General features: G+C 49.3%; 1 protein-coding gene across 4 annotated transcripts; it reads left to right on the forward strand.

The window, feature by feature from the left end:
• On the forward strand, window positions 1-26,473 carry SPSB1 (splA/ryanodine receptor domain and SOCS box containing 1). Of its 4 annotated transcripts, none has more exons than XM_039563985.1 (3): window positions 1-87; window positions 20,598-21,413; window positions 24,348-26,473. In XM_039563985.1, exons 2-3 carry the CDS (start codon window positions 20,720-20,722, stop codon window positions 24,473-24,475), a joined length of 822 nt encoding a protein of 273 aa, XP_039419919.1. In that variant the 5' UTR covers window positions 1-87; window positions 20,598-20,719; the 3' UTR covers window positions 24,476-26,473. The 4 variants fall into 4 exon arrangements, with proteins under 4 accessions (XP_039419919.1, XP_010404212.2, XP_019145354.2 ...); XM_010405910.4 differs by lacking the exon at window positions 1-87 and adding an exon at window positions 307-514; XM_019289809.3 differs by lacking the exon at window positions 1-87 and adding an exon at window positions 10,763-12,091.
• Window positions 26,474-27,187: the final 714 nt, after the last annotated feature.

A 27,187-nucleotide genomic window follows, 5' to 3' on the forward strand; every position in this document is an offset into this window, starting at 1 on the left:
GCCTGGCGCCGGGAGCAGCGGGCGCGGGGCTCGGCCTGCCCGGCGGGCACGGCGTGGGGCCATGGTCCGGCGGGCAGCCCGGGCACGGTAGGAGCCGGCGGGGCCGGGGCGCTGCGGGGCGGGCGCTGCGGGGCGGCTCCGCGGCCTCTCCGCGCTCGGTCCCCGCGGAGCGGAGCCTCCGCCCGGGCAGGGCCCGCGGGCGGTGCCAGCCGGAACGCCGGGGCGAGGCCGAGCGCTGGCTGCAGCCGCTCCTGGAGCCCGTCCCGGCGCGGGGAGCAGCTCCGGGGCTGGCGGAGGTGACGGGCTCCGCTGCTCCGGCGGCGCCCCGCGGATCCCCGCGGTCCGGGGATGCCGCGGGAGGGGCGGCTGCCGGAGCCCGGCTGGCGCGGCCGGGTGCGGGTTTGGAGAGCAAACAGCGATAATCGGTTCAGATAGCTCCGACTCGTTAGGGAAGCGAGCTTGTTTGTTCAGGATCTGTGGTTACCGCGGTGGCCTCCGGAGCTCACCTTACAAGGTCTGATTACTGTGTCTCTTTTCTTACTACATAAACCTTTGCGAATACAACGGGGACTTATATAATCCTGTACCTGAAGGACCTATAAGGTCAGTCTTGCTGTAGCCTCCTGCTGGACTGTGCCGTGTTTTGTCCTCATTCTGTGACTGAAGTGGGCAGCCAGGGTGCCTGGTGGCTGCTGGTGGCCATGCCTGAATCAAAACCTGTGAATTGTCTGAGCCGTGGCTCAAGATAAGGAAGTTTACAAAATGATTGCAAAAATGGGAGTTGCTCCTTGGAGAAAGATCACCTCGTTTGTTTGTTTTTTTTTTTTTTTCTTTTGCATGATAGCGATGCAGGATGGCTCTATAAACCTTTTGTCCCAGGAGTAATCAGTGTTTTTCCCACCCCTCTAACACCTGGTTTCTACACCAGATGCAGCATTGCAAAGCTCGGTAGCACAGACAGCTCAGTCTTGCTGGTGTAAGTTGGCTGCTGCATCACCAGGACCAAACTGTGCTGAGCCTACAGTAAGAGAGGTCTGGCTGTAGGATGGTCAGAGGGGCTCTCACAGCCTACAGGGAAGGATATTTCTGTGGTAAGTTGATAAGGGAACAGCCGGGAACGCGATGGAGCCGTGCTGCTGGGGTTTTTTTTGCCAGGAAGCACCGAAGTGGAGGAGCATCTTCCCTGACCCAGCGGCGGGAGCTGCCCTGTCCCCTCCCTGCTCTGTCACCGTGCCTGGCCCGCTGGCCCTGCCGAGCTCTCCACAGTGGTGATGATGGATGCACAAAGCAGCAATTTACTCTTCCCCTCCCTTAAAGGCAGGGGATGAACTCCAGCAGGGTATTCCTCGGGGGATATTGGGTTGTTGCAGTGCATCAGCAGCAGCTTTTGCAGCCTCTCTCCTCTGCCCTAGAGGTTGCTGAAGTGCACTATAATGTGCTTTGGAGCTTGTTTGTAAACTTCTGCTGGATGCTTCTGAGATGTGGGCCTGTGTTCCAGGAACTGGCCGGCTGACACGTGCTGTGTTTGTGTGCAGTCACTCACTGCTGCATGTGGGGAATGGCCTCTGCTTGTTGCTCTCCTGTGTCTGGGCTTTTTTTTTCCCTGGCTCCTATTTCCTTTCCTCAGAAAAAGTGAAAGCAGTCTGCAAGTCTTGTGAGGGCTAATTAAGAATTCATTAAGTTACTGGAATTAAAAATCTGTAGCTAATGAGCCAGTGAGGACACTATGCCAGGGTTTGTGACTGAGTGCTGACAGATAATATTCCAAGTCCCAATGTAGGTTTTGAAGAATACAAGATGTGGAATGGAGTATGTTCTGTGGCTGTCCGAGGTTTGCGTCTCAGTCAAATTTCGTGGCTGATGCCTCTGCATATGCTGAAATTGGCACCTGATGGGCTCTGAGAGGCCAATGCAAGAGGTGGTTATAATTTTGGGCTTTAGTATACTTGTACTTACTGAGTCTGGAGTCACTGAGGGCTTGTGTTGACAAGGGGTGAGGAGGATTCAGTGGTGTTGGCAGGGAGTATCAATGAGGTGGTTTCAGCTGGGCTGTGCTTATCTCCATGTCCTGTGGCAGGAGCCTTGTACATGCATGAACTGGCAGAGCAGTGCAGCATAACAGCAGTGGAGGAACAGCTGGCTAGACCTGCATGAACCACAGTAACCAGCTCTGTTCTGGTGGCAGTTTCCCAAACCTGGTGTCTGTGGCTGGCTGTGCAGCTGCTGCCCTACTCCTTTGTGTTTCCAGGTGTGTGATGGATCTCATACCCATCACTTGCCAAGTCACAAGTCAGGCACCAGCTGCTTTCAGACAAAGCTGTATGATGCCTGCAGAATAAAAGTGAGTAAGTGTCTGGTACCAGACTGCAGTCACTGGGTTCCTCTGCTGGTGGCCTTTGCAGAATGAGCTCATGTCAAGGTGTTGACTCACTTCCAGTTACTGCACTGCTCTGGCCAACAAAGAAACCTTCCCTTGAGTTACCCCATGTGAGTAACTGCTATAGCTGCCTCTGTTTCCATAAATAATTGCTGGGGGAAGGGTGCAGTTGTCCTTAGCAAAGATGGGATATGTGCTACAGGTGATGGCCAAATACTCTCTGCTGAGTGTGAGAAAATACAGCTAAAAAATAACAGTTTCCAAGCACGTGGTAGGGAAAATGTGCCACTGTTAACTGTGTTTTCCCAAGGACTACTAAAGCATCTATTCCCTTTTGACTCTGTACTGCTCTGCCTTTAATGGTAATGTTTTGGAAACTCCTGGGATAAAGTAAATTGGTCTGTGGCAATGGTCAGAAAATTCTCTTGCAGACTAAGTGGTTTATACAGCAAAGAGAAAAAATCCTCACTCTGGGTGTTAATTGGGTACAGGAACTGCTTTCTTCTGTAGCTGTGGGGTGGCACGAGCTGCCTGGAGTGTTTAAGGGAAGGAAATACAAAAAAAATTTCCCTAGTAAAATCGGTTTGGTGTGAACTGGATGCTGTGTGGAGGTCCGTCCCCAGCATGTAGCAGCGAGTAAGGAACTGACAGAACACTCAGCTGAACCATGAACAGTGTCCTGCTCTCGAGCTGAAATTGAGTAAAGCTGTCGCAGCCCAAGGGGCTGCCTTTGCAGAGCCCCTGCTTTGGCAAGAGGAGAGGGAAGGACAATATCCCTGAGCTCTGGGATGAGCAGATGCAAGGGCTGGTGCAGTGGGTGCTCGGTGCTGTCTCATGACTTCTGGGGACAGCTCTTTGTCACACGCTGTTGTGCCTGGGCTCGGTCTGACAGCCCAGAGCTTTCCAGGCCAGCTGGTGCTTGTGGCAACCTGACAGTGTTTGTGTGCTCCAGGGAGTGTGGTTTGGAGGGATGAGTGCAGGGCTGCAGGCCAGGGACAGCTGTGGGCTAAGCCTTCCTAGACATCTGCCTCGATGTGTGGCCCTGCTTCTATCGCTCCCCTTGGCGCTCGGCTGTTCAGAAAGGCAGAGAATGAAGTTAATGCTTTGCTTGTCTGGTAGCTAAGGCTGGGCTGGATACTTGATACCAGGTTTTATTGAATGGGCTCTGCCATGTGGCTCATTCTGGGAGTGGGGTGGAAAAGGTGGGAAACGTCTTCCTATCTGTGCACAGTGTGGAAGTGCCACAGTGAGGAGTGGGGGGCTTGGCAGTCATTGACTTGCCAGTGTTCCATTTGTGTGGAAGATGCCGTCCTCCCTTCTGGTTTTATGTGTTGTACTTCAGCAGCATTGAGGATCAGCTTCAGAGTTTTTTGGATTAGCATCTTTTTCTCATTTAATAGAGAAACAGCCACATGTCTTTGCCGTAGCTTTTTTCCTTAATGCTGGAGAGTCTTGTCCACTGATATTTCCGTGGCTCTGTGAGTTTCTTCTGTTCTAGAACCTGGGAAGACAGATTTCAAGCTGAAGCAGTGCTGCTGCTGCTGTGCAAGAGTAAAACTTCCCCTGGGAGGCGAAAGTGACACACTTCTTTGTCCTCATACAAAGCTTTCTCTTTAAAAAGAAAGCTTTTTACTTAAACAAACAAACAAAAAGACCCCAACAACCACCACCATCTGTCTGCGAAGTGAGAGCAATTGAGAGCTTTGGGGCAGAAGGTGGTAATGTCTGAATGGAGTTACCAAACATGGGCTTTTTCTTTTAGCCTGGAAGGGGAATTTGATGAAGCTTCTAAGTCAGAGCAGCTGTGTCGATGTTAGCTTCAAACTGCTTTCTTTGGAGAGCTGGTATGTTATCAAGTCAGGAATCTGTCCTGAGGAGATCCCAGATGGGGCCTTGACACCATAAATGTACAAAGGCACTCAGTTGCACAAAAACTGCAGAAACAACTTAGTTCTGAAGAACGTGAGCCACAGATGGTAAACAGCCAAGAAAAGCAAGCAAGGGGTAAGACCAAGCTGTTCTCTACATGAGAAGGCTACATTGGTCTCAGATGTTTAGAAATTCTTGGTTTAAACTTCTGCAAACTTCACTGTGGATAAATTCTGGTTTGAATGGCCTCTTGTAAATTAAAATCTACTTAATGCAGACATGTGAAAAATGCCTACATCCTAACTATAGTGTTTGGAGGCTAGTGGTAGGCCCTGGAGTTTGCCAAAGTGTGGTTCTTACCTAGGTGCCCTAATTCATTGCTGGGTGGTACTCCAGGACCCCTGGGTCTGTGCTGCAGAGACAGCAGCATTGCTTCTCAGTAAGAAGAGAATAATGACTCTTGAAATGCTTCCAGACAGTGGCCCTTGCTACTGAGCTGTGGGGACACTGGGTGTGAGGAGTGGATGGGGTTGTGCTGTGTTGTCAGCAGTTCTACATTGATACTCAGTCTCCCCGTGCTATTTTAAGGCTAAACCAGTCATGTTATTGAATGTGGACAATGAGGGAGAGGTTGCTTTGTTCCACACTAATCCCAGGACAGTCGTGCATCTGGGACTTGACCATTCAAGAGGTGCCCATGTAAAGAAATGCTCGGAGCTTTGTGACCAGCTGGTGAGGGGTAAGCTGAACTGGGAGGGTTCGTGTCTGCATCCCAGTTCCTGTAAACTCGAACAGCTGCAGAATAAACCTGTTGACCCTTGTGCTGAGAAGAAGTGGTGGGCCTGTGTGAATCCAGAAAGTACCTGGCTGGATGCCTGTGGGCAGGAAATGCAGTTGCTTGGACTGTCTGTTCCAGGGTTATATGATAGGCATGAGCTGCTGCAGGCTGTGCTGTCACCCTTCTGTGAAGGTTCTGAACACTGGGCTCCCTTGCCTGGTGTCCCCCACGGTGTCACTGCTCGTGTTCTGGGGTTGTCCGTGTGGCACGCTGTGCACTTCCAGCTGGAACCGATTGGAGCTGGGGGTGGGAGTGAACCAAACCCTTGAACGTTTGATCTTTCGCGAGCTGGGGCACTGCTTTCCTCTCAGCGTTTCTGGAGTGCTGTGCTTCCCTCTTGCAGAGAGGATCAGATAGGCAATTGTAAGTGGTTTCAGCCTCAGACTTGACTCTGGTATTGATTCAGGCACACATATCTCTTAGATCTTGCCAGCACAGCTTAGCTTGCAGCCTGGGAGGAGAAGGGCAGGAGGGCTGCACACATGGCACTGATTCCAGCAGGATATTGCTGCAAGGTGAGGTATGTGGCACGCTGTCCTGCCAAGGTACAGCTGCTGTGCAGAAGTTGAAAAGGGGCAGCTAATGTGCTGTGAAGTGGCTGTGAGCTTGGGTAAGGGCGAAAATTCAGGGAGTGGATGCAGACCAGCACCGTAATGTGCTGCTGGTTTTCCAGGCTGTGGGTTTGACTTGCTGAAGGTTGAGATGGGGAGAAGAAGAAAGATACATTCAAAAACATAAGATACACAGTTTGCCCTATTTCAATGACTGAGGTTCGTCCTGGAACTTGGACACTGTAGTTTCTTGCTAGCTGCCTCAGTTAATTGATTGTCAGATGATCCACTCAAGGACCAGCAAGCTGTTGAATAGTGGAACTTTTTAAACTGTGTTTACAAGTAGCTTTTGAAGGAATTGAGAGCTTTCCTGAACAGTTCATTCAGCTGCATCGTTCCTGTTTCCCTGGCACTGGTGTCTGTGGCCGTGCTGCTGTCCAGCTGTGCTGGTGTTCCTGGTCCCCTGGCTGTGAGGAGGGCAGGTGGCTGCAGGATGTTGCCTTCTGGGGAGGCTGCTGAAGGGGCAGGTCCTGTGTGCCTGCGGTGCCCACACAGGTCCAGCTCTGCCCTTCTGGCATGAGCAACAATAACACTAAATCCGAGGCTTTGTCTGGGTAACCTGATAGAGCCTGGTGTGACACGGAACTGGATTTGCAAGAGGCACAGCTTTGTGTGTCAACACCTTGGGAGGGAGGGACACCTGATGAGATTGCCTGGAAGGAGCAGTCGCCCACATCTGCAGCAGGGATTGTGCAACTGCCCTCTGCTCACTCCAGAGCCAGGCTCTGTGTTACCTGGGGAGCTTGCCAAGCGTGCTGTGTCACCCCGGGATGGCAGAGACCTCCAGATGTTTGCCTGCAAGGAACTCCAGTGAATCTGCTGCTGGACTGGGTTTGTTCATTTTGGAAGGAAATCTGTGCTGCTGGGTGCACTTGAATGCATACTTGGTGTGTGTATTTTTTCTATAAGGACTTTCTGCTGTACCTATTTTTTCCAGAAAGGAATTTGGCTGTGACTCATGAGGTGCCTTCCACCTTTGCCCCTTGGTGCAGGGATGTGGCTCTCAGGGCATGCTGGTGTTCCCTTCCAGGCAGAACAGCTCAGCCTCCTGCTGTGGCACAGCCACATGGCAGCACGTTATCCATGGGCTAAACAGAATTTCCACTGACTGCACGCCGGGACATGGCAGCAGCCCCTGACTCAGCTGAGCAGGTTGGGCTTTAGGCCAGAGGTGTGGCAAGACTTTTGGGCTGCACCTAGGAACACACAAGAGTAAAATGAGATATGTGTCTTATCCTCTGCTGGACTGTGTTTTCTGGGATAAATATAGCAACACTTTTCTGTCTAAATGGAGAAGGATTGCGAATTTTGGTAAGAAACAAGAGTTGAGTGGCTTACGGAGCTTTAAGAGATTTCTTGAAGCAGGTGGGCCCTGGAGAGCAATGTGCTCTATGTTAGGACTGAGGACAAATCCCCCTGTGTGTTTAAGATACGAGAACGGGGTTTAAGCTCATGGTCATTCAGGTGGAGAGGAAGGTATTGTAACCAGCACTTGTTCAGAGGCATGTGCTCTTACGTTATTTGGATTAGGCTGTCTTCAAACTTGGCAAAAATGCCAACCAATCCTCAGCCTAGACTGGTTTTGAAAGAATCCTTGGCCTCATGGGAATCTCCATTTCAAGGTGCAAAACAGCACGGCAGTGATTGTATCAGCATAAAAGCCTTTTCAACAGGAAAACATTCAATATGCTCTTAAATCTTGTTTTGGCATATCTAAGAGGCCCACAGAACGGGTCTGTCACAGAAATGGTGTGTGACCCAGGGTTGTGGTGCCAGAGAAGCCCTGGGGCCCAGGTGGACAGAGCAGATGGCCCAGCAGGTGGCAGGGTGGCAGCAGGGACAAGGTGGCTTTGCAGGTCCCTCAGTGGAACCCTATTTTGCCTGCAGGTCTGATAGAGGAGCTGGGCAGTCCAGTTATCCGTGCTTAGATGAATTCCTCCAGGGTGAATAGCTCCACAGCCAGCTTTGTCCAGTCTAGGATGGCATCCCCAGAGCACTGGAATTATCTGGAGGGGGGTTCAGTTTATGCTTTCACTGAATGTTAGCAGTAGTAGTGTCATGAGCTGTCTGTGGGAATAAAACCACAAGGTGAGTTTAGTCTGGTGTGAGGTTTTAATGGAAGAAAAGGCTGTTGGATGTGGTGGCTTTGTTTGATGTTCCAGGCATTGGCTATTCCAGGCAGTTTACATCTATCCTGTGTTTGGGAGGTTGTGGTGCACTGAGTGGTGGGTGGCAGTGGCCTTCTCATTACTTTCCAACTGGTGTTTGCACACAGCAAATCCTGGCCAAGCCATCCAGCCTCCTCGAAAGGAGGAGTAAGAACTCCAGCAGCAGCCAAGAAACAGTTGAACATACTTTGTCTGAGACTGAGCAGCCTCAGAAAAGACAGAAGCCTACACACTGGAGACAGCAGCTGACTTAACTGGCTTATCTCTACTACTCTTGATCCCTAAACTTTGAAAAAGCAAGGCAGCTTCTCTTTTCTGCTTGGTCCTGAGTGTATTGAGTGCATCTTGCTTGAGAACAGATCTTCTGACTGTTTCTACAAGGCTTCTTCATCTCTATTTCTTAACTTCTATTAATCTGTTTCAAACCTGGTTTTCTAACTGGAAACTTTCCATTGATGTCATGGGAGCTTTCTGTGGCCTACATCAAATAGCTGCGTTCACCAGGAATTAAGTGACTCTACAAATGTTTATGTTAAACACTTATTTAGAAGGCATGTTGACTTATGAGGACCTGTGATGGCTGAGGTATGTTGGGAGGATAGGTTGGCTGCACAGCTTTTGTCTTGCCTTTGAACTCTGGAAGTCCTGGCAGCTGTTTAGTGCCTAGATAAGGGCTCAGGAGTACAGCTCACGAGCGTGTTTCATCACTGACTGTTGCACTCTTCCTTGTCTTTTACATTGGAGAGGTCTTCCAATGGGTCACCATAGTGGAAAGGACCCAGATGGCAAAGTCTGGATAGTCACAGCAGAAAGCTGTTGGCTTAATTACAGGTATGGAATTTTGTTGTTTTAGAGAGGAAACCCACAGTTTAGTCTGCTGAGAAGCCCTAGGGAGGGAAGGAAGGACATGCATGTTCTTCAGACTCTGCTTACTCAGGCTTCTGTGGTGGTGTCAGAGCATTTGGGAGGTGGAAACAGAAGGGATGAAAACCATCTTAGCATTCCCTGTCACCACCAGCCAGACCTCAGACTCTGAGAAGTGGCCATCTCGTTCCTCCCGTGCAGGAGTTTGTGCCTTGGGGTGCGGCTGAGTGTTGGCACACTGGAGGTGGTGAGGAAGCCACTTTAAATATCACTTTATTTACAGAGTTCAAGCTTGTGAAGCTGTTGCTTAGGAATGAATTTCTGAGTGTGTCCCAGTAAGACTAAGGGATAAATTTCACCCTCTGCCACTTGAACCAGTAGTGAAGCTAGTGTGGACAATGCTGCAGTGCCTGTCTTGGTCACTTTTTTTTGGCAAAAACATTTGTTCTGTGTTACCACAACTGCTATTTCCAGGAAAAAGTTGCTCTGGGATATCTGGCCACCTTACAGTGCAGATGTCCTCTGAAAGCAGCATGTACATTCCTGCAGCCACAGTTTGGGTAAAGTGCTTTTATCCTCTTCATTTTGGCGCTCTGCCTTTCAAATCTGATTTATCTTGTTGAGCTTTTACAGGGATAAAATTTCAAGCAGGCAGGCTAGAAGGGCTTCTTAAAATTGCTGCTTTGTGAAGCCTTTTGGTGGATGATTTAAGAAGCCAGCCAAAGCTTTTGGGTCACCCTGCCTGTCTCAAACCACCACAGCAATTTCCAGGGACCCTTTCAGGTGATGGTGAAAGCAAAACATTGCATCACGCTGAGACTGCACTCACAGCCAGCTCCAGTGACATGTGCAGTGTCTCTTCCTAATTATGGGATGTCCCAGGTCAATTATAGCTAAACACAGAGTCCAACCATGTCATTAAACTTTTTTGGCTAATGACAAGTCAGAAACCCAGTGAAGCATCATCCCGGCATGCTCTGCTGTGGGGAGTTGCTGAGTGTGTTCCAGTAAAGCTGGCAGTGTGAGCTGTCTCTTGTGCAATCTGTCTGCCAGGAATATCCTCTTAGTTCAGCATTCGAGAGCTGCTGGGCGATCCCTCGTTGCTGGTGTGTGTTCCTGGACGTGGAGGGCTCACCCTACTGAGCCTACTGGTGGAGTGGTTTGCTGAATGTTGACAAAAGTCTGGGCACTGGTCTGTTCCATGTTTATCCAGCTCTTTCCTTGGGTTTTTGCTCCTATAGCCAATGTTTGAGTTACACAGCTTCTGGCAGCTGCCTCAGAAATGGGAGATGAGCACCACATCTTTCTAGAAGCTGGCAGTGGGCTGGGTCAGGCAGAGTGCACTGCGCCGGCTCCTCGATAGTTCCAAACAGTTTAAAGGTCACAAGGAGCAGCTTTCCATACTCCCTGCTATGCACTGGAAGGATCCATGCTTCACTTCTTCCACTGCAGAAGTGATGATACTGACTGGAGCCTCTGCAGAGAACAGCCTGTCCTGGGCAGACGAGAAATGTCAGTGCTGTTTGCTGTTCTCTGCTGGCTGGATTGCAAACCATTTATGCCCAGACATTCTGGAGGTGTTCTGCCATGGTGTGACTGCCTCCTTTTGTGGGAGATCTCTAGGAAACTGCTTTTTCTGTGGAGACTTGAGGGAGGGAAAGAGGAATTGGAAGCTAAAGCAGGGATATTGTGGACTCGAGCAAACTGAGGTACTGGGTGACCCTGGTATAGCAAGCTTGGATTTGTCTGGACTCTTCACCTCAATTGGCTGCTGCAGCAATTGGAGAAGAGAAATTGCATCTTCTGGCTATGTCGTTGGATTTGGAAAGGGTTTTTCCACAGCTTTTGTTATGTTTAAGGGTGGTTGTTGTTCCCAGATTAAACTTGAATAGAAAACATAAGGCTGCTGCCAGCTTTCTGTCACAGACACCTTTTATCTTGCATTCATCTCTTCCAAGCAGATGCTGCTTTCATTTCTTCTACTTTTTTTTTTTTTTTTTTTTTTGCTACAAGACTAAAATTAACAGCCCTTTGATGTAGGGGAAGAAACTGTATTTCAAAGCAAAGTACCTAGTTAACTTTGATAATAAAACTGCTGTTTTTATCTTGAAGGTAATTCTGTGTTCCTTGGAAACAAATCTGAGAGTTGGAAGCTCCTGAACCCTGCTTGCTCTAAGTGAACATGCAGATCCCTCCTCACCTGGGAGCATCAGTGACTTCTTTTGGGGTGGGAGGTGTAGATGAAGCTGAGCTGCTTCAGGGGAAGCTGCACGTGGGAAAGGAGGTGCCAGACATTGGTGTCAGTGCACAGTGTTTGTGCAGGTTGTTTTCCTTCCAGCTGCAGCGTGTGGCTGAAGCTGTCAGGGGTGCCAGCCATGCAGCTCGAGGTGCAGCACAGCAGGAGCAAGGACCTGGGGAGAGCACAGCCCTTCCGACGCTGCGCCGTGGCAGCGAGGCAGTCTGCATCCTCTAGCCAGACAGAATTGTTTTTCCCAGCCCAGCCTGCCCTCCCCAGCCTTCCTGCCTTCAAAGACTCGTACTGAGCATGAGGTTCGTGTGAGCATCCAGCTTTTGGCTTTCATCTTTTCCACTTAAAAAGACGAGCGCTGTTCCTGCAATACTTCCTAAAGGGTGATGTGAGGGCTGTTTCCAAGGGGGATGTTGAGGCCTGCCTGTCCTCAGAGGGAGGACAGCTGGTGGATAAGGCTGAGCCACAGCCTTGCTTATGTAGCAGGTGACTTCAGGGAATGGGCAATTCCTAAACTTAAGCCATGGCTGGCTTGGCCAGTGGCCAGGGCATGGAAGAAAAGATGTTGTCATCATTTAGCACGTTGCAAGAGCTGTCTGATGCAGCAGAGGCACATCTGCTGTGCAGGTCATGGTGCAAGATCTCATTTGAGAGTAGGGGTATGGGAAATACCTACTGGAACTACCAGACTCACTGAGGGAAACCATGGAAGGTGTTTTTGCCTATGGGCAGGTGCCACTGGAGAATCTGAGGCACTGGAGAATCTGACAGGCTCTGGGGTTCTTGCTTTAAGGAACCTGTCAGGACTGTGTGATGAGCTCCTGCTTTGGATGCATTGCAGGGGTGGTGACTTCTGAAAACATCCTTCTGCTAAGTGAACAGAATGGTTTCCTAAGCAGTACGAAGAAAGTCACTTCCTCAGTGACTCAGCTGTCTCCTCTTGTGAGGCTTTTGTCTTCAGTGGTGACACCCTCAGTCTCCACAGACCTCAGGACAGGACAGACCTGAATCTGTAGTTTTAAAGTGTGAAAGATCCACAGGGGTCTTCATACACAAGGATGTAACTTCAGTCTCCTTTTTTTCAACGCTTAAGAAGCAGAGGATGAAGAGATCTGGGTAAGTATTATAGAGGAATGTTGAGTTTTTCCATGTGTCAAGGTAAGACCATAAGGCATGTGAACTGAATCTGTTTTTTGCTTCCTTAAATGTCAGGGACAAGGCAGGGTTTTGTGAGGAGGAACTGAGTGGTGTTCTGGGTATCAGAACCTGGGATTTCCTCCTCAGTAACAGGCAGTTCGTGGCATCCTCTGTGGTCCTGTTGTTCACCTTCACCTTTGCTCCAGCACTCTCCAGGTGATGTGCCAGGCTGAGAAGGGTGCAGCACTTGGATCTTTCCCTCTTACCAAGTGTCTCCTCCTCTCCTCTGTGGTAGGCTGGTGCTGCTGCTGCCCATCCAAACGGGGGAAATGCAGATCCAGGGAGGTGCTGTGCCAAAGCTTCCCAAGCTGAGCACCAGGGAAGCAGGGATGGAGCATAACTTCAGTTCTGCACCACGAGGCCCTGATTTTGCTGAATGTGCTGCTCTGCCCTCTGAATCAGAGCAGCATCCAGTTCCTGGTGCTGTAAGAATCTGCTTGGAGGGAGCAGAGACTCTGTTGCAATGGACCAAGAATGACTTGTTTCTAGTACAGAAACTATGCTTTCAACTATGCTTTTTCTGTAGTGATGAGCAGTACCAGACACTTGCACAACTTCCCCTCTGGAAGAGATGTATTTGATGTAAATACATGTGCTGAAGCTTCAGACACAATAAACGTATTTGAGGGTAACAGGCTGAGTAATCTGGTGCTTGGCAGCTGCTCTGTTGTGGGGATTTTTGCTTTACTGTTAGCAGTGCTTGTGACATCCTTAAATGAAAAAAGGAAGAGACAGTAACTGAACAACCTTAACATTAAAACAGCTCCATCTACAAATGGTTTACCTGGGAGAAGGAATCCTGCTGGATCCTGACAGAGTATATTATATTGCCTTTAGGAGTAGGGATTGAAATCCTCACAGTCCACTGTGGACGTTTTCAAGCCATCTGTTTGAGAAAGTCTCTTTCTTGTGCCCTGCTGTCACCTAGGAAGAAGACAGAAGGGGAGTTCTGGTAGGTGACTGCTGAGAACATGGATTTCTTTTAATGCAGCTGCCGCTAGAAAGAAGCTACAGTGTTTCATGAACTGTTTTTAGGGGAAAGCAGTGTTTTGTTAACAAAATTTTTGTCCTGATGGGTTGTGGCGTTGGCCAATCTCGCAGTTAGAGCCAAAAAAGTGCTTTTGATCCAGGAGTGGAAACTCTGGGCAGAGGTAGAAACATCAGTTTCATTCTTTCCACCAACTGCTCCCCTCCCCATCTCCTCATTATCAGACAAAACTAATGAATCCAGACACTTAAACAGAGACGAGGGATGGACAGTGGGCAGTGTAGGCTGCAAATTAAGTGGGGAAATAACAAAAAGCAGGGAGTTCTTGTGCAAGAGGGTGGCTTATTATGGATTATGTGGGCTTCTTTAATGCAAATAGTTCTGAACATAAACATTTACTATTTAAAATTTATAGTGGCTTAATTGTGGAGGAAATGCCTCTCTAAATGCAGCCTATCAAATGGTTCCAATGCTGGAGGGAAAAACACTGGGCAAGCATGGCAGCTGGACCAGGCCTTTCAAGTGTTTGGTTACAAAACTGGGGGGTTTGTATTTGCAATGTGCCAGGCGTAGATTTCAGCCTTAAAGGGTTGTGAGGCTTCTGGAAGCAGTGCTTGTTCACATGCAAAGTCTCAATAATGTGGGGAAAACCAGCTGAAGGTGGCAGGACAGGTAGAAAGGTGTAAGGAAGGTGAACCTCTGGACATGTGAGAAAGGGCTGCCTGTGACCTTTCTTCCTGCTGCTTATGTGACTTATATCTGATGGCACTTAGTCTGCAAGCAGCTTATGGACACATCTCTTGAGTGCATGTAAAGAAACTGGAGCTGTCAAAAGTCTGTGCCTTTTGCACTGTGTACAGGTGCTGTCTCTGCTCAGGCTGAGCTGCCAAAGCACGGCTGTTCTGCTGTTTCCTCCAAAAGAATCTCTCTGTCCCCAACTCCTGCACTGACAGCAAGGGATGTCTGCAGTTCACTGTGTGTATTGTGAGCCTGGGAGCCTCAGGTGAATGGCTGGGCTGCAGGGTGACCTGGCTGACACCCAAGCAGGTGACAATCTCTCTTGTGGCACCAAGCATGATTCAGATGCTAAACTGGAACCCAAGTTCATCAGGTCGGTCTGGTAGGTAACAGCTGCCTGTAAACACTTGCTACAACGGAGTTTAAAGTTGCTTCTGGAAAATAGCACTTCACCACTTGGCTGCAAGCAGATATTCTAGACCAGCAGGAAGCTGGAGAGGAGCAAAGGGGGAGAGGTGTAAGGAAGGTCAGTGCTGCAGCTGCAAAGGGGGGACATGGGAAGGGACTCTGGCTGGATTTCTCAGTGTTTAGCTGTGATGCAGAGCTGTCACTTCAGTGTGGCATGGTAAACCCGGGGCTCCATCCTGCCTGGTGCGAGAAGAGCTTCACTTGCTGGGTTTCTGGCCCGTTCACCAGCTGCTCACTGTGAATACACTACCATGGCTTCTTTCAGGCCCCATGGCCAACTTAACAACCCTTCTTATGCCACATAATGCTGCTCACTCTGCAGCCCAGGGGTCAGTGTGTCTGTGTGGAAGAGTTCTGCAGTGTTCAGGACGTGTGTTTGGAGTTACTTCCTGTTGTACAACCAACATGCTGAAAAAAGGGCAAATGGCTTATGTCCTTTTAACATCTGTGGGTTCCAGTACCAGTAAATGAACTGTTTGCAGCCAGAGTCCCCTTGTCCTGACTCGGGCTGTAAAGGCCACAGACTATGAGTAAGTGTGGAAAGGAAATGGACACATCAGAGCAGGGTAAGGAGCAACTGTGCTGCTGGTGATGCAGAGATCTGGACTCAGCAGCAGCAATGGTTTAACCTATATAGCTTCCTAATGCTGCTGCTGTCCTCAGAATAGCCAGGACAAAACTTCTGCAAGGTAGCTTTGGAAAAGGGACAAAAGAACTGTTTGAGAGTACTGGCCTAAGTGGGTTGACCATCGGAAGCTGGACTAGCAGTTCCTCGTGCCGAGAACATAGGTGTTGCAGGCAAATGACTGCAGTCTGCCTCTGAGAAGCTGCTTTAAAGTGAGTCTTGTTTGTGCCTGGGCTTTAACATGCAGTTGACATTCGTAAGTTACCTTATGCAGAGCTGGAAAGAGCCTAATGACCTTTGAAACATCCACTAAACTTCCTCTGTGAGGAAACCCAGCCTGAGTTCACTTGTTTCATTTAGAGAAATGCCTTTTCTCTGCAACCAAAATTGCTGCTTGTGACCTGCCTTTAATGGGAGGGAAGATCTCTGGCAGGAACTTCTGGAACCCCTTCTGAGGTACTTCCATCATTACAAATACTTTGCAAAGTAAACTCTCTCCTGTTGCTTAGAATTGTTTTCTGCCAGATTATGCAGCACTGTAGTTAACAGGAGCTGGTTGGGTATGTGGACAGTGGAAATTTGTTAAAGTTGGTGTCTGGTAAGTGGCTTGGTTGAGGATGGGTGGTGGTTGTTACTTCGGGTTTTAGTTTACTCAGATGTGCTGCTCCGAGTAACCTCAGTGCTTTGTTTTGGACAGCCAGACACTGGAGAGATGGTGTAAGAGGGCATGATGCCTTCAGCATGGCAAAAATAGCTAGAAAACTTCAGCAGAACCTGCCTGAATCATTCCACGGCGAGGAGTGAGAGCGAGCTGTGCTCACACAGACAAGCTGATGCTCAGTCCTTGCAAGTCCTAACAGTGCCGTACAAGGACCTGGCTTCCACGGGCAGGAGCCTTTCCTGTAGGTCTGAGGGTGGGCTGGCGTGTGCCAGCTGCCTCCTGTGGGGACGGCAGAGCCCTTGGTGCTGCTCAGGGGATGGATGGGGCTGTTTGCTCAGCAGGGCAGGCATTGCCCTTGAAGTCCAGGCAAGTCAAGCGCTGCCAAACACCAAGTGACTTGTTCCCCCCATCCCTGACACATCTCGAGCACAGTGACTTGTCAGGGGCCTCTTAACTCTGCTGGAAGATTTTCCTTTTTGCTGTTTGCTGGGACGTGTGCCACCTTTCTTAATTCTTCCTTGCCCAAGCTCTCGTGATCTGTGACTGCAGTTTCACTTTCTGCGGCGGCCACGGAGCCCTGCCAGCAGCCAAACCTGCTGAGCCAAGCTGCTGCTGCTCCTCAGGAGGTGGGGGTGAGCAAGTTGCCCCTGTGGCAACCTTCTCCATGTGGGGCAAGGCGGCCGTGAGGCTGCCAAAACCATTGCTATGCAACGAGGGTTGTCTGCCCAGTCCTGATCTAAGCAAAGTTGCAACACTCCGAAACTCGCCCTGACCATGTTGTTGGGGCAGTTGTTCCTGTCATCTCTGCTGTAGCTGCTTGGTCTGTGCTAACACAGCACTGGAGAGCTCCAACAGCAGAGGTGAGCTTGCTTTTTCCCAGGGTTTGATCGGAGTTTAATGGGTGGGAAGGGTGCTGAGGCCAGAGTGCTGGTGAAGGGATTGCATCAGCACTGGGCTGGATGTCACAGCCTGCCTGCCCGGGTTCTGCAGCAGGCAGAAGTACACAGTGCAGGCCACCCACTGCTTCTGATGCTGAGAGCTAACACCAGGGAAAATCGAGTGTCCTGGTTCTTTGGGGCTGAAGTTTGGATGCTGTTAGAGGCACGTGAGTTCTCCCCTCTTCGAGATGCGTTGTAGCATTGCTGATCCACCTTGGCTTTTAGTTTGGTTACACAGAATATCTCCGTGATCAAGGGATCTGTTCTCAGCCCCACCAGGGGAGGAAGGGGAAATCTCTGCTGTGGAATCCGTTCTAAAGAAGGGAAAGCACAGTGAAGGGTGTTCGTGGGGTTTCTGACGTGCTGGCTGTGCACATACCTACCTGCTAGCAGGTTACCTGGCAGACTGGGAGTTGTGTGGCTCCCTTGGCTATTGGCTTGCAGGATGAACATTCAGCCCAAGAAAATTAACCAAGTTCTCCTTACGCTTTTCTAGCAAAATCATGGAAACATGAGCAAAACCGCAGTGGGATTTTTAGTCTCGTTCATTGGTACTGTCTGGAATCCTTTAGTTCTAAAGCCGTTAGCAAGTCAATGACCATGTCCAGTATATGTATTTTCTTTTCTTCTCCTGAGGTGTGTTCCAGGCTGGAAATCTCTAGAGTAGGGCTCTGATTCATTGTCTGTAGAGCACCCAGAGCCTGTGAGGTGTTTAAAAGTTTGGTCTCTTATCTGTAGAAGTACACCTAATGAATATTTGGGAAGGAAATAAAGCCACAGTAAACTGATGCGAAGAAATAAATTGAAAGTGGATAGGAATCAAGGAGTTGAGGATCCTTCATGTGTTCCTGTTGATGCTCCGGACAAGTGTCCTGTAGGTGCAGAGCAAGGGAGGACCTGTGAGGAGCCATGAGTGTCTGAACTGCAAAGAGAAGCTGGACACCAACTCTGCTCTGCCATGTACAATAGCTTACTTGCAGAGCTGTGTTCTCCCTATTTTAACAGCAGGACTTTGCCTTCCATTTAAATGTCTTTGCTGTCTCCTGCCTTGATCTATTTGCAGCAAGCAGTTGTTTTGGAACCTGGCATATCCTCCTAGTATGGCAAACTGACTGCTTGCTCTGAACAGCTAAATGGAAGGGAGGTCCAATTCTCACTGAAAATAGCAGTGAATGCTTTCCTCTGAGACACCCTTAGAATTTCATTCCACAGTTTTTAAGCCCAGAAGGTTAACAATAGAACTGAAAATAGCATGGGAGCAGAACTGAGCATCATGGGGATGAGCTTGTGTTGGTAAAGCAGAGTTGCAGCAAGCCTGAGCTGTTGATAAGATCGATAAAAGCACTTTCAGTGTTTACATTTGTATTTAAACCTGTAGCAGTTCAAAGGTTTTGAAGCAGCTCCTTCCCCAGCATATCTTTTCATTTATGGCTGGCTGTGTCTCATATCAAGCTGCCCAGGGCATTAATCCATTAATTTAACAGGAGAAGCCTTTCTGTCTCTCTCCTGCTGCGGGAAAGTGCCTGTATTGTCTTGTGCATGAAGAGGCTTTTCCTTGTAAAAAATGAGGGCGTAATTGTGTTCCTGACTGCAGGGCAAGGTGCCACTCTGCAGTTCTAGACCAGACTGGTGCCAGGAACAGCAGAGCCAGCTGTGGGCAGGAGTTATTGCCTTGCCCTAATAAGGAGCTGTGTTGCACTTAAGTCTTGGCACAGGGTGCTCAGTACCCAACCTGCTCTCACTCCGATTGACCCCTTTGCTTCAGTCTTTTTCCTTCCTTTCTCCTTTCTCTTTATTCTGGCCATTGTCTTTCATCTGCTGTTAGCAGTCTACCTGGGGAAGTCCTAACCAATGGAAGTGATGAGTGGTGCTGGTGTTCAGAAATCTGCCCCTGGAGGAGAGCAGGCAGTGAGGGCTGTCCTGCCCCATGGGCTTCAGGAGTCCCTGCTGTCTTTCACTGGGGTGATTCCCTTTCTGCTGCAGCAGCCTCAGAGAAATATGATGAAGCTTCTGTTGGCAAAAGGCAAAAAGCCATAATGAACAAGGCATTGTTTTGCTAATGAAGAGCACAATCCTATTCCCTTACTTGTCCTGAGTATTTTGTGCTTCAAAGAGGTCTGCAACAGCACTCCTGCAGTCTGCTTTGTTTTGGTTCTTGTTTCCTATGCTGTGTTCTCACATGTACTGCACAGGAAATCTCTGCCTCTCCTCTCTCTGCCAATGTTTTGTTCCCTTATCCTAATCAAAATTCCGACGCTGAATTTGCCTATGGACTTCCACGTGTGCCTTGCCAGTCCCTTGTTGACAGGTTTTGTCCATGTGCCGCAGGCCTTGGAATGCCAGGGATTTCACCTGGTGCTTTCTGCAGAGCACCACATGTTCTGTCTCAGCAGCCTGATGGGTTTTATCCCAGCCTGAGCAACCAGCTTACACTGAAGCTTTGCAAAAATTATTGCTTTGGGTCAGCATTAATGTGCCTCTCCCAGGGAAGCTCAGCTAATGTCTGTTTTGGCTTGTTCTTTGGATCCCTTGGTTTGAGATGTTGCTGTTCCTTAGGCTTGCAGAGCAAGGAAGCCTGTGCCCTTTGGGGCTGAAGTGCCTGTGAGTCATGGAAACACGTGGGCCCAGGCATGAGCTGTGGGGCACAGCAGCCAAATCATGTGCCGTGGGAGGATATGCACTGGCATCCACTGACTGCCCTCCCTCAGCTGGTTTTGCTGTTCCTTGCTTGTTTTCAGCTGTTGACCAGTGGCTAACATGGTTCAGGATTTGTTTTGATGTTGTGGATGGTATTTATTTGACTTCCAGGATGTCGTGGTCATCTCAGCAGCCGATAACATGATTGGGCCTATTTAAATGGCATCTTCTGCCTGGCAGTGCCCAACATCTGAGGTCCCTGAAAAGTTTGAAATAGCTGTACTGCAGCCTCTGCATTGGGATGTGGCTTTTAAAGAATCTCAGGATTTTCCTCTCTGTCCATGATTAAATAAAAAGTGGGTAAGGAAAGAAAAAGTAGTCTTAGCTCTTGTTATTGAGAATTGGGATTTAACTCACTGTTCCAATGGCATACCTTGGACTAGTAGTAAAGACCTGTAGGGAAGCTGCTGAACTGATCACTAACCCAGACCATACGTGAGCCTTCCCTGCTCACCTTCTAGCTGAAGCCTTGCTGATGTCCAGTAATCTTATTTTTAAACCAGATCTGATTCATGCTCTATTTTCTATGCCAGATGAGGTCCTTGGTTGTGAGTAAGTGTTGTGACTGTAGCTGGCAGGAGCGCTGCATGATTGCCTCACTTCAGGAAATGTTAAAATAACACTTTTTTTTCTTAGAAAGCTCGTTTGCACCCCTCCCACTTCTAATTCTCCTAATAGCTGCCCCCAGTTTGGCAGCTGTCTGACAGAGGGTTGTTTGTGTTGCTGAGTGAGAGCAGAGACACTTCAGTGGATGCAGTGCTGGAGGAGAGGTGCACAGAGTGAGCGAGTATCTCTAGCCAAGCTGGCTTAAACGTTTCAGAGGTTTCTCTGCAATCTGGAAGGAAAACTGCTAAACTGTGAGAAGAATCTTGCTCCTCCCCCTGGACTCTGCAGCTGAAACTAGGGAATTTTTTTCCTCTTGGAGAAGCGAAGCTGTCCCAACCGAAGCTGCTCACTTGAGACAAACCAGGCAGCAGGTTTATCTGCTGCGTGGCTGCAGGGGTTCAGAGGGGCCAAGAGCTGCTGGAATGAGTGTCCCCCCAAGGCTGGACCCAGCAGCTTTTGTCTGTTGTTTTAGACTTGCAGTCAGGCCTCCAAGGTACTCAGCAAAGCTCTAGTTGAAGAGAATTATCTCCTCAACCCTGTATCAATGGCTGCTTTGGCAGCTGATCTGTGCAACCCTTCCTGCTGGTGGAAAGGAAGCACGCGTTTTTGGGATAAACAGATGAACCTGCGCTCTGTGAATGTGGCATACAAGGCTGAATGTGCTAATGTTTAACTGGTCTCTTGTTTTTCTTTCCATCCATTAGGCAATACTGAGTGGTGCACATCTTGACAAAGTCTCCTGGCAACCTTTTCTGCAGGGCTGAATGACAGCAGAAGCTGCCAGGTAAATTGATGAGCCTATAAAGAGGCGAAATCAGGACACACAATGGGTCAGAAGGTCACAGGTGGGATAAAGACTGTGGATATGAGGGACCCTGTATACAGGCCATTGAAACAGGAGCTCCAAGGACTGGACTACAGCAAACCCACCCGGCTGGACCTGCTGCTGGACATGCCTCCGGTGTCCTACGAAGTGCAGCTGCTGCACTCGTGGAACAACGACGATCGCTCGCTGAACGTGTTTGTGAAAGAGGACGACAAACTGATATTTCACCGGCATCCGGTGGCCCAGAGCACAGATGCCATCAGGGGCAAGGTGGGGTACACGCGGGGACTGCACGTGTGGCAGATCACGTGGGCCATGCGCCAGCGGGGCACCCACGCCGTGGTCGGGGTGGCCACGGCAGAGGCCCCCCTGCACTCCGTGGGGTACACGACGCTCGTGGGGAACAACCACGAGTCCTGGGGCTGGGACCTCGGGCGCAACAGACTCTACCACGACGGCAAGAACCAGCCCAGCAAAACCTACCCTGCCTTCCTAGAACCGGACGAGACTTTCATCGTGCCCGACTCCTTCCTGGTGGTTCTGGACATGGATGACGGGACACTGAGCTTCATTGTGGATGGGCAGTACATGGGGGTTGCCTTTCGAGGACTCAAAGGGAAAAAACTCTACCCGGTGGTGAGCGCAGTGTGGGGCCACTGTGAAATACGGATGTGCTACTTGAACGGACTTGACCGTGAGTATGACTCCTGTGCTGGTTCTGGCAGCACAGGCCTGTGGCTGCCCTTGCTGGGCCATCCTGGGGAGGGTTTTCCTCTTTCTAGAGAGGTGAGGATTCGTGTCAGCAGAATGCTCGATGGCAAATACATAATACTTACCTGACTGCACACATGTTCTGTCACCAGGGCACTGCAGGGAGCAGGCAGGGCTTGGGGAGGTGGGGTGGTGGGAGAAGGTGATGCCAGTTGTCCAACTAGAGATGGGGAACCTTGTATTGCTACCAAAAGAGCAGCAGGAATGTTCTTCTGACAGTTGCACCACTGGCACTGGAATCCTGGTGTCTCTTTACAGAAAACAGTCTCTGAGGCAATCCCCTTCCTTAAGTGGGTAATGAAGGGATATTTAAAATCCCTTGCAGGCAAGAATGGGAAAATCTCTCCCTATCTAAGAAAATGGGAATGTTTTTCATCTTTCAGAAGAGTAGCTCCCTTCCCTGCTTCTCTCAGAGCAGGGTGTGCTCGTTTCTGTCGAGGGGCTGGATACTGTAGTCAGCCCAGCTTGCATGCCAGGCCTTTTACTAACAGGCACATCAATCTCTAGCTAAGCTTAGTAAGAAATTTGGCTGTCCAAACGTGCTAAAGTCTGTTATCTCTCATAGTCAGAAGTTCCCATGGGGCCAGACTGTGACTCAGTCCTCTGGGTAGGGTGGAGGAGAGAGGTGAAGGAAATGGATTAAAATCTGGATTTATGTTGCTAGTGAAATAAATTTGGCAGTATTGGTATGAAGAGTAGTTTCCCCTGCATTCCAGAACAGTGTCTGCCCAAGGGCTGTAGCAAGTTGGGCTCTTCTGTTTGTGCTGGAGGTGTCCTGATGCTGGCCCAGCTCTGGTGAACCCTGACACTGGGGTGCAACAAAGTTGAAAAACTGAACTGTCAGAATAACCAGGAGAGCCTTGCAAAGGGGCAGGAGCAAAATCTGCAAGTGCTTTGAGAAATACACTTCAGCTCTGCAAGACCAAACAGAGAGCTCTTGGCAGAGCATTTTCTCACCCAAAGAAAGCCCAGCTCTTTCTGCCACAACATCTTAAAGAATGTCAGCAGCTCCAGGAACCAGGTTTTGCTGGAGGGTCAAAGCCAAAACCTGCAGCTCCACTCAAAGCCAGCAAGTCTGTGGAATTGCTGGCACAGAGCTGCACTTAGCAAGGAAACGGCCACCTCCAGGACTGGATTTGGTTGTAATGTGCTCTCAGCTAAGGAGTGAATTGTGGGCACCAGGCCAGCAATGACGGGATGCTGTTTTGGCACAGATAGAAAGAAGGTGTCTGGCTCTAACCACTTCTGAGCATTCAATGGCAACACTGTCCAGTGATTGTAGTGCTTGTGAATGGAAGGAGGTCAGATGTGTGTGTGCTTTCTCTTCTGGTCTCCTGTCAGATGGGGTTATCAGTGCAAACTAGACGAGGACAAATCTTGATCTCTCTGGAAGATCCTCTCCTTTTAAGGCCACTAAACTGAAATGTATTTGTTCTGTGAGTATCTGAAGGCTCTGAAGGTCAGGGCCCTTGTCCCCTGGGATGCTGGCTGGGCAGTGCCTCTGTCCCAACTATCTCTGTGCAGAGCAGGCGGAATTGGGGCAGACTTTGAATGCAGTGAGTTTGTGCCCCAGTGGTTTAAGAATAAGCTACACTGGGAAGTGCCAAAGGAGTGCTGCCAGTAATGGGCCTCTTTGGCAGTGTCACAGCCAGAGCAGAGAGGTGCAGCCTGCTGCAGGAACCTGTCCCTGTGCAAGAGGCAGCACAGATCCTGAAATGGGTCATGAGCGGCCAGGCCAGAGCTGAGTGCAGCCGTGCCTTCCTTGTGGCACAGAACGTGTGTGGTAAATGGTGGTGCTTGGGGAGCTGTATGAACAGTCAGATTAATTTGGCGTGTAGCAGTAGAAGCTGGAGCTGTAGGCATCTATCAAAGTTACTGAAAACTGCAGCTTCTCAGCCAAACTCATTCCGTGCTCGTGGGTGCTTTTAGGTGTCTGTGTTCAGCCCAAGTAAAGGAAGCTTTCTAAAGGTGCAGGCAGAGCCTTCAGGCTGTAGAAGGATGTCCAGTTATCTGGTTGGGGATGTCTGTCAGCCCTCTCTGGGGGCAGGACAAACCCCTCAGGCTTGAGCAGCACGGGGTGTCAAGGTGAGCTGTGACAGGTTCAGCAGCGGGGGCTGTGAGGAACTAATGTGTATCTTCCTTGTGTGCAGCTGGGATGTGTTAGCTCTGGCTTTGACCTCAGTCCCCTCCGTGTGTGAATGACTCCTCAGCAGCAAAGGGCCCCCCCCCGTGCCATTCCTGAAAAACTTGTAATGTCTTGTTCAGGGTTTTAAGTACAGGATGCAGAAAAAGATAGCCAAAGGCTTGTATCCTTCCCGGCTCTGTGACACAGGAGGGAATCCTCTAGTGGAAAATGTCACGGTGCAAGTAGAAACATGAAGCTTTGACAGATGGCTTTGTTTTTCATGGGAACTATGCAGTATAAATGGAGGGGTTGACAGCTGTTACCCTCCTATATGAGATAAATCATGGTGCTTCTGGGTACCCAGACCACATGATGCTCTGGCTGCTGCAGTCTTTTGCTTCAGTGACTCTTACAAAAGTTTCTGGACACTGCAGTAAGAGGCACGAGCTAGAAGATGTGTTCTGACTGGAATGAATGGTATTGTAGAGGAGGAACTTCCAGCTGGTATTCTAGGATTGTTTCATTCCCACATGTATGGCTTAAATAACCTACAGAAACCTCATGCTCTGTTGGTGTATTTGATGAGCTGAAGCTGCTGAATGGCTTAGGTCCTGCAGGCATGCCAGGCATTCCCTTCTCTTGCTCAGTCTTTCCTGGGGGATTTGTAGAAGCAGCAGAGTGAACGTGTGCCTTGTGGGCTGGGCTGTTAATGTCTTGGGTCTCTCTTCCCAGCTGAACCACTGCCTCTGATGGACTTGTGCCGGCGAGCCGTGAGGCTTGCCCTGGGCAAGGACAGACTGACTGAGATCCCCACCCTGCCCCTGCCAGCCTCCCTCAAGAGTTACCTGCTCTACCAATGACCCTCGTGCTCCAGGACAGAGGTGGAACCAAGGCAATGGATCGGAGCTGACCCGCGGAGCACTGGGCTCTCCGCCCTCGTGTCATCCCCGCTGTTGGAGCTCCTCGGCCAAAGCATTCCTGCCACTGCTTCAGCCTCCATGTGCCCTCACTGGCGAGCTCTCAAGTAATCCTTGTTTCACAACTGAGTGCTTTGTTCCTTGGAAGTCACTTCCCCAGCACACTTACAAAAGGAACATTTACAGAGGCTCTGTGCTTCCCTGCTCCTCCTGAGAAAAGGCTGTGCTGCATCCTTGGGGTTCGAGGGCCTTGGAGTGAATGATTTTTCTGTACCAGCTAAAGGGAAGGATGATAATAAAAGAATAAAAACATAATCTGGGGAAAGAGGAAGCATTAGGAATAGGAATGTTAAGACCAGGTCCTAAGAATGGAAAGGCTCGGGATAGCCAGCAGAGTTGGAAAGAGTCTACAATGCCACAAAGAATTAATTGATGAGCTTTTAAAAGCCAAAAAATAAAAAGTACAACCCCAAGCCCTGGAACACCAAAACCAAGAGCCCTTCCAGCAGGACACTTCTTGATTTGGAGAAGGTGGTTATGTTGCTGATGTCTGTATCTGTGCTGGGACTTCTCACCTTGCTCTATTGCTGTTTCACGGGTTGTGACTCCTGCTTTCTTGTTTAGCACCATTGCTTCTCCTGCTCCATTCTCTGCTCTGCCTCCTCCTGACTCAGTCAATTTTGCAGTCAGGCTGTGTCTCCACATGCCTCCTTCCCAACTGAAACCTGCAGCTTTAGGTCTGGGATTCCTGGCTGATGTGGGAACAGGGAAGGACAAACTTGTGCAATAGGGTGAGCCCATCTGCATGAGCTTTGTCACACAGCTGCAGGTCCTGTCCCCTGAGCTCTGCCCCTGTTCCATGCTGAGGCTTTAGAGAAACATTCATGTTTCTCTAATGGCACTGCTAGGGAATTCTCTTCTTGGATAAGCTGCTTAAATTCATCCAGACCAGGCTTTGTGCTGTCATAGACCAGCTTAATCTCCACTTAGCTCTGCAGCAGGAATGGTTCTCTGTGCCCTGCTGCAGGTGGGAGTTTGTCCCAGAGCAGTGGCCACGGTGTGGCTGCAGAAATGCCTTCAGCAGGCAGGTGAGCAGCCCAGGAGGGGATTGCTGCAGGGTGGAACTTGGGAGGATTTAGCAGAGAGTGGGGGTGATCTTCAGGCACAGCAAGAAGAAACTGAACCTCTCCAGAGCTGGGGAGCAGGAGAGAACTGCAATAAACAGGACAAGCAATTCAGGCAAAATCAGCACATCCCAAATAGATCCTCAGTAGCCAAGTAAAGAGGATGACACTCCTTTATTAGCAGGAGCTGCTCTCTTGACCTCTCCACAGATTACTATGCTGCCTTTCTGGGGTTATTTTGCACATTTCTTTGTGGTTTTTTCTTGAAAAATGTTTGTGTGATTGTTTTGGGTTTGTTTTTTTTTTTTTTTTTTGCTTTTGAGTTACCCCTTCAGTTTTGTGTAGGTACAAATGAGTTTAGTTGTTGAAAATGCTAATATATATATTTGTGGTGTATGTATAAGAACATGTTTTAAACAGCTGCTGTAGGGTACCTTTTTGAAAATAAACTACTTGCATAGTATATTTTTTAAAGCACAGAGTTGGTGCCAAGACTGGGTGGGGTGTGATGTGCCCCTTTTTTATTCTAATATTATATGACTTTTTTTCAATGTAGGGGTTTGTACTAGTTTCTGTTGCAGGGTGGGACACAAAATTCAGTGTGTGTGGAGCCCTACTTGGTTGCCTTCAACTTGAACCAGTGTCTTCCAGAACTCCAGGGAGGTAGCTGTGTTCTCCCTACTCCTAATGCTCCTTGTGCTCCCTCGTTACCATCTCTCCTCACTTCACCAGGACATTACTTTGTACAGTTTAAAATTCTTTCTATTTTATGACTGTAGATAATACTCAGTAACCTAATAAACTTTATTAAATATTACTTGGTGATGGGTTTTATTTGCATGAAATGATCAGATTTCTTTATCCTTTGTTTCTACATGAGCAGTGAGCTTATTCCCAGGAAGCCTGCCCAGACAGGCAAAGCAGGGGCTGTCATGGCCTTATCTCTGCTTGGAGGAATAACAATTTAAAGCTGGCATCTAAAAGGTGTGTACAGACGGAGGGCAGGCTGCAGCTGTGGGTACAGGGTGGTGAGGTGTGGTAACCTGAGAGTGTGCACAGCTGCCCCTACAGCCTCAGAGATGGAGCTCAGTCTAATCTGTGATGAGGCAGCCTCGGGTTCCTGCTGTAACTGGGTTTATAGCTGATTTTACAGCTGCTTGCTGGTTGTGCCTCCAGTCACCGACCTGTGCAATACAGAGGTGCTCCCACGTTGTGCCAGCAGTGAGGTTAAGCCTCCAAAGTGACTGGAAGTGTGGTGGTGATGAGGTACTTTTGTCCATGATGGTGAAGGCTTTAAGTCCTCCTCCTGTCCACACACTTCTTTGTCTTCCCTGCAGCCACCAAGGTGTGTGAGGGAGCCAAATCTTTTAATCAGTTCACACACACACACTGCAACATGTGAGGTTCCACTGCAGCCTGAGAACTGCCTAATAAGGGTAGTGGGGAGGGAGAGCTCAAAAAAAAGACAAGTGGTTTCTTGTCTCTAGTCAGGCAAGATTTTTTTTTTTTTTTTTTTTTTTTTTTAATTTTG

Source organism: Corvus cornix, chromosome 21, assembly GCF_000738735.6.
Source record: "Corvus cornix cornix isolate S_Up_H32 chromosome 21, ASM73873v5, whole genome shotgun sequence".
NCBI lineage: Eukaryota > Metazoa > Chordata > Aves > Passeriformes > Corvidae > Corvus > Corvus cornix.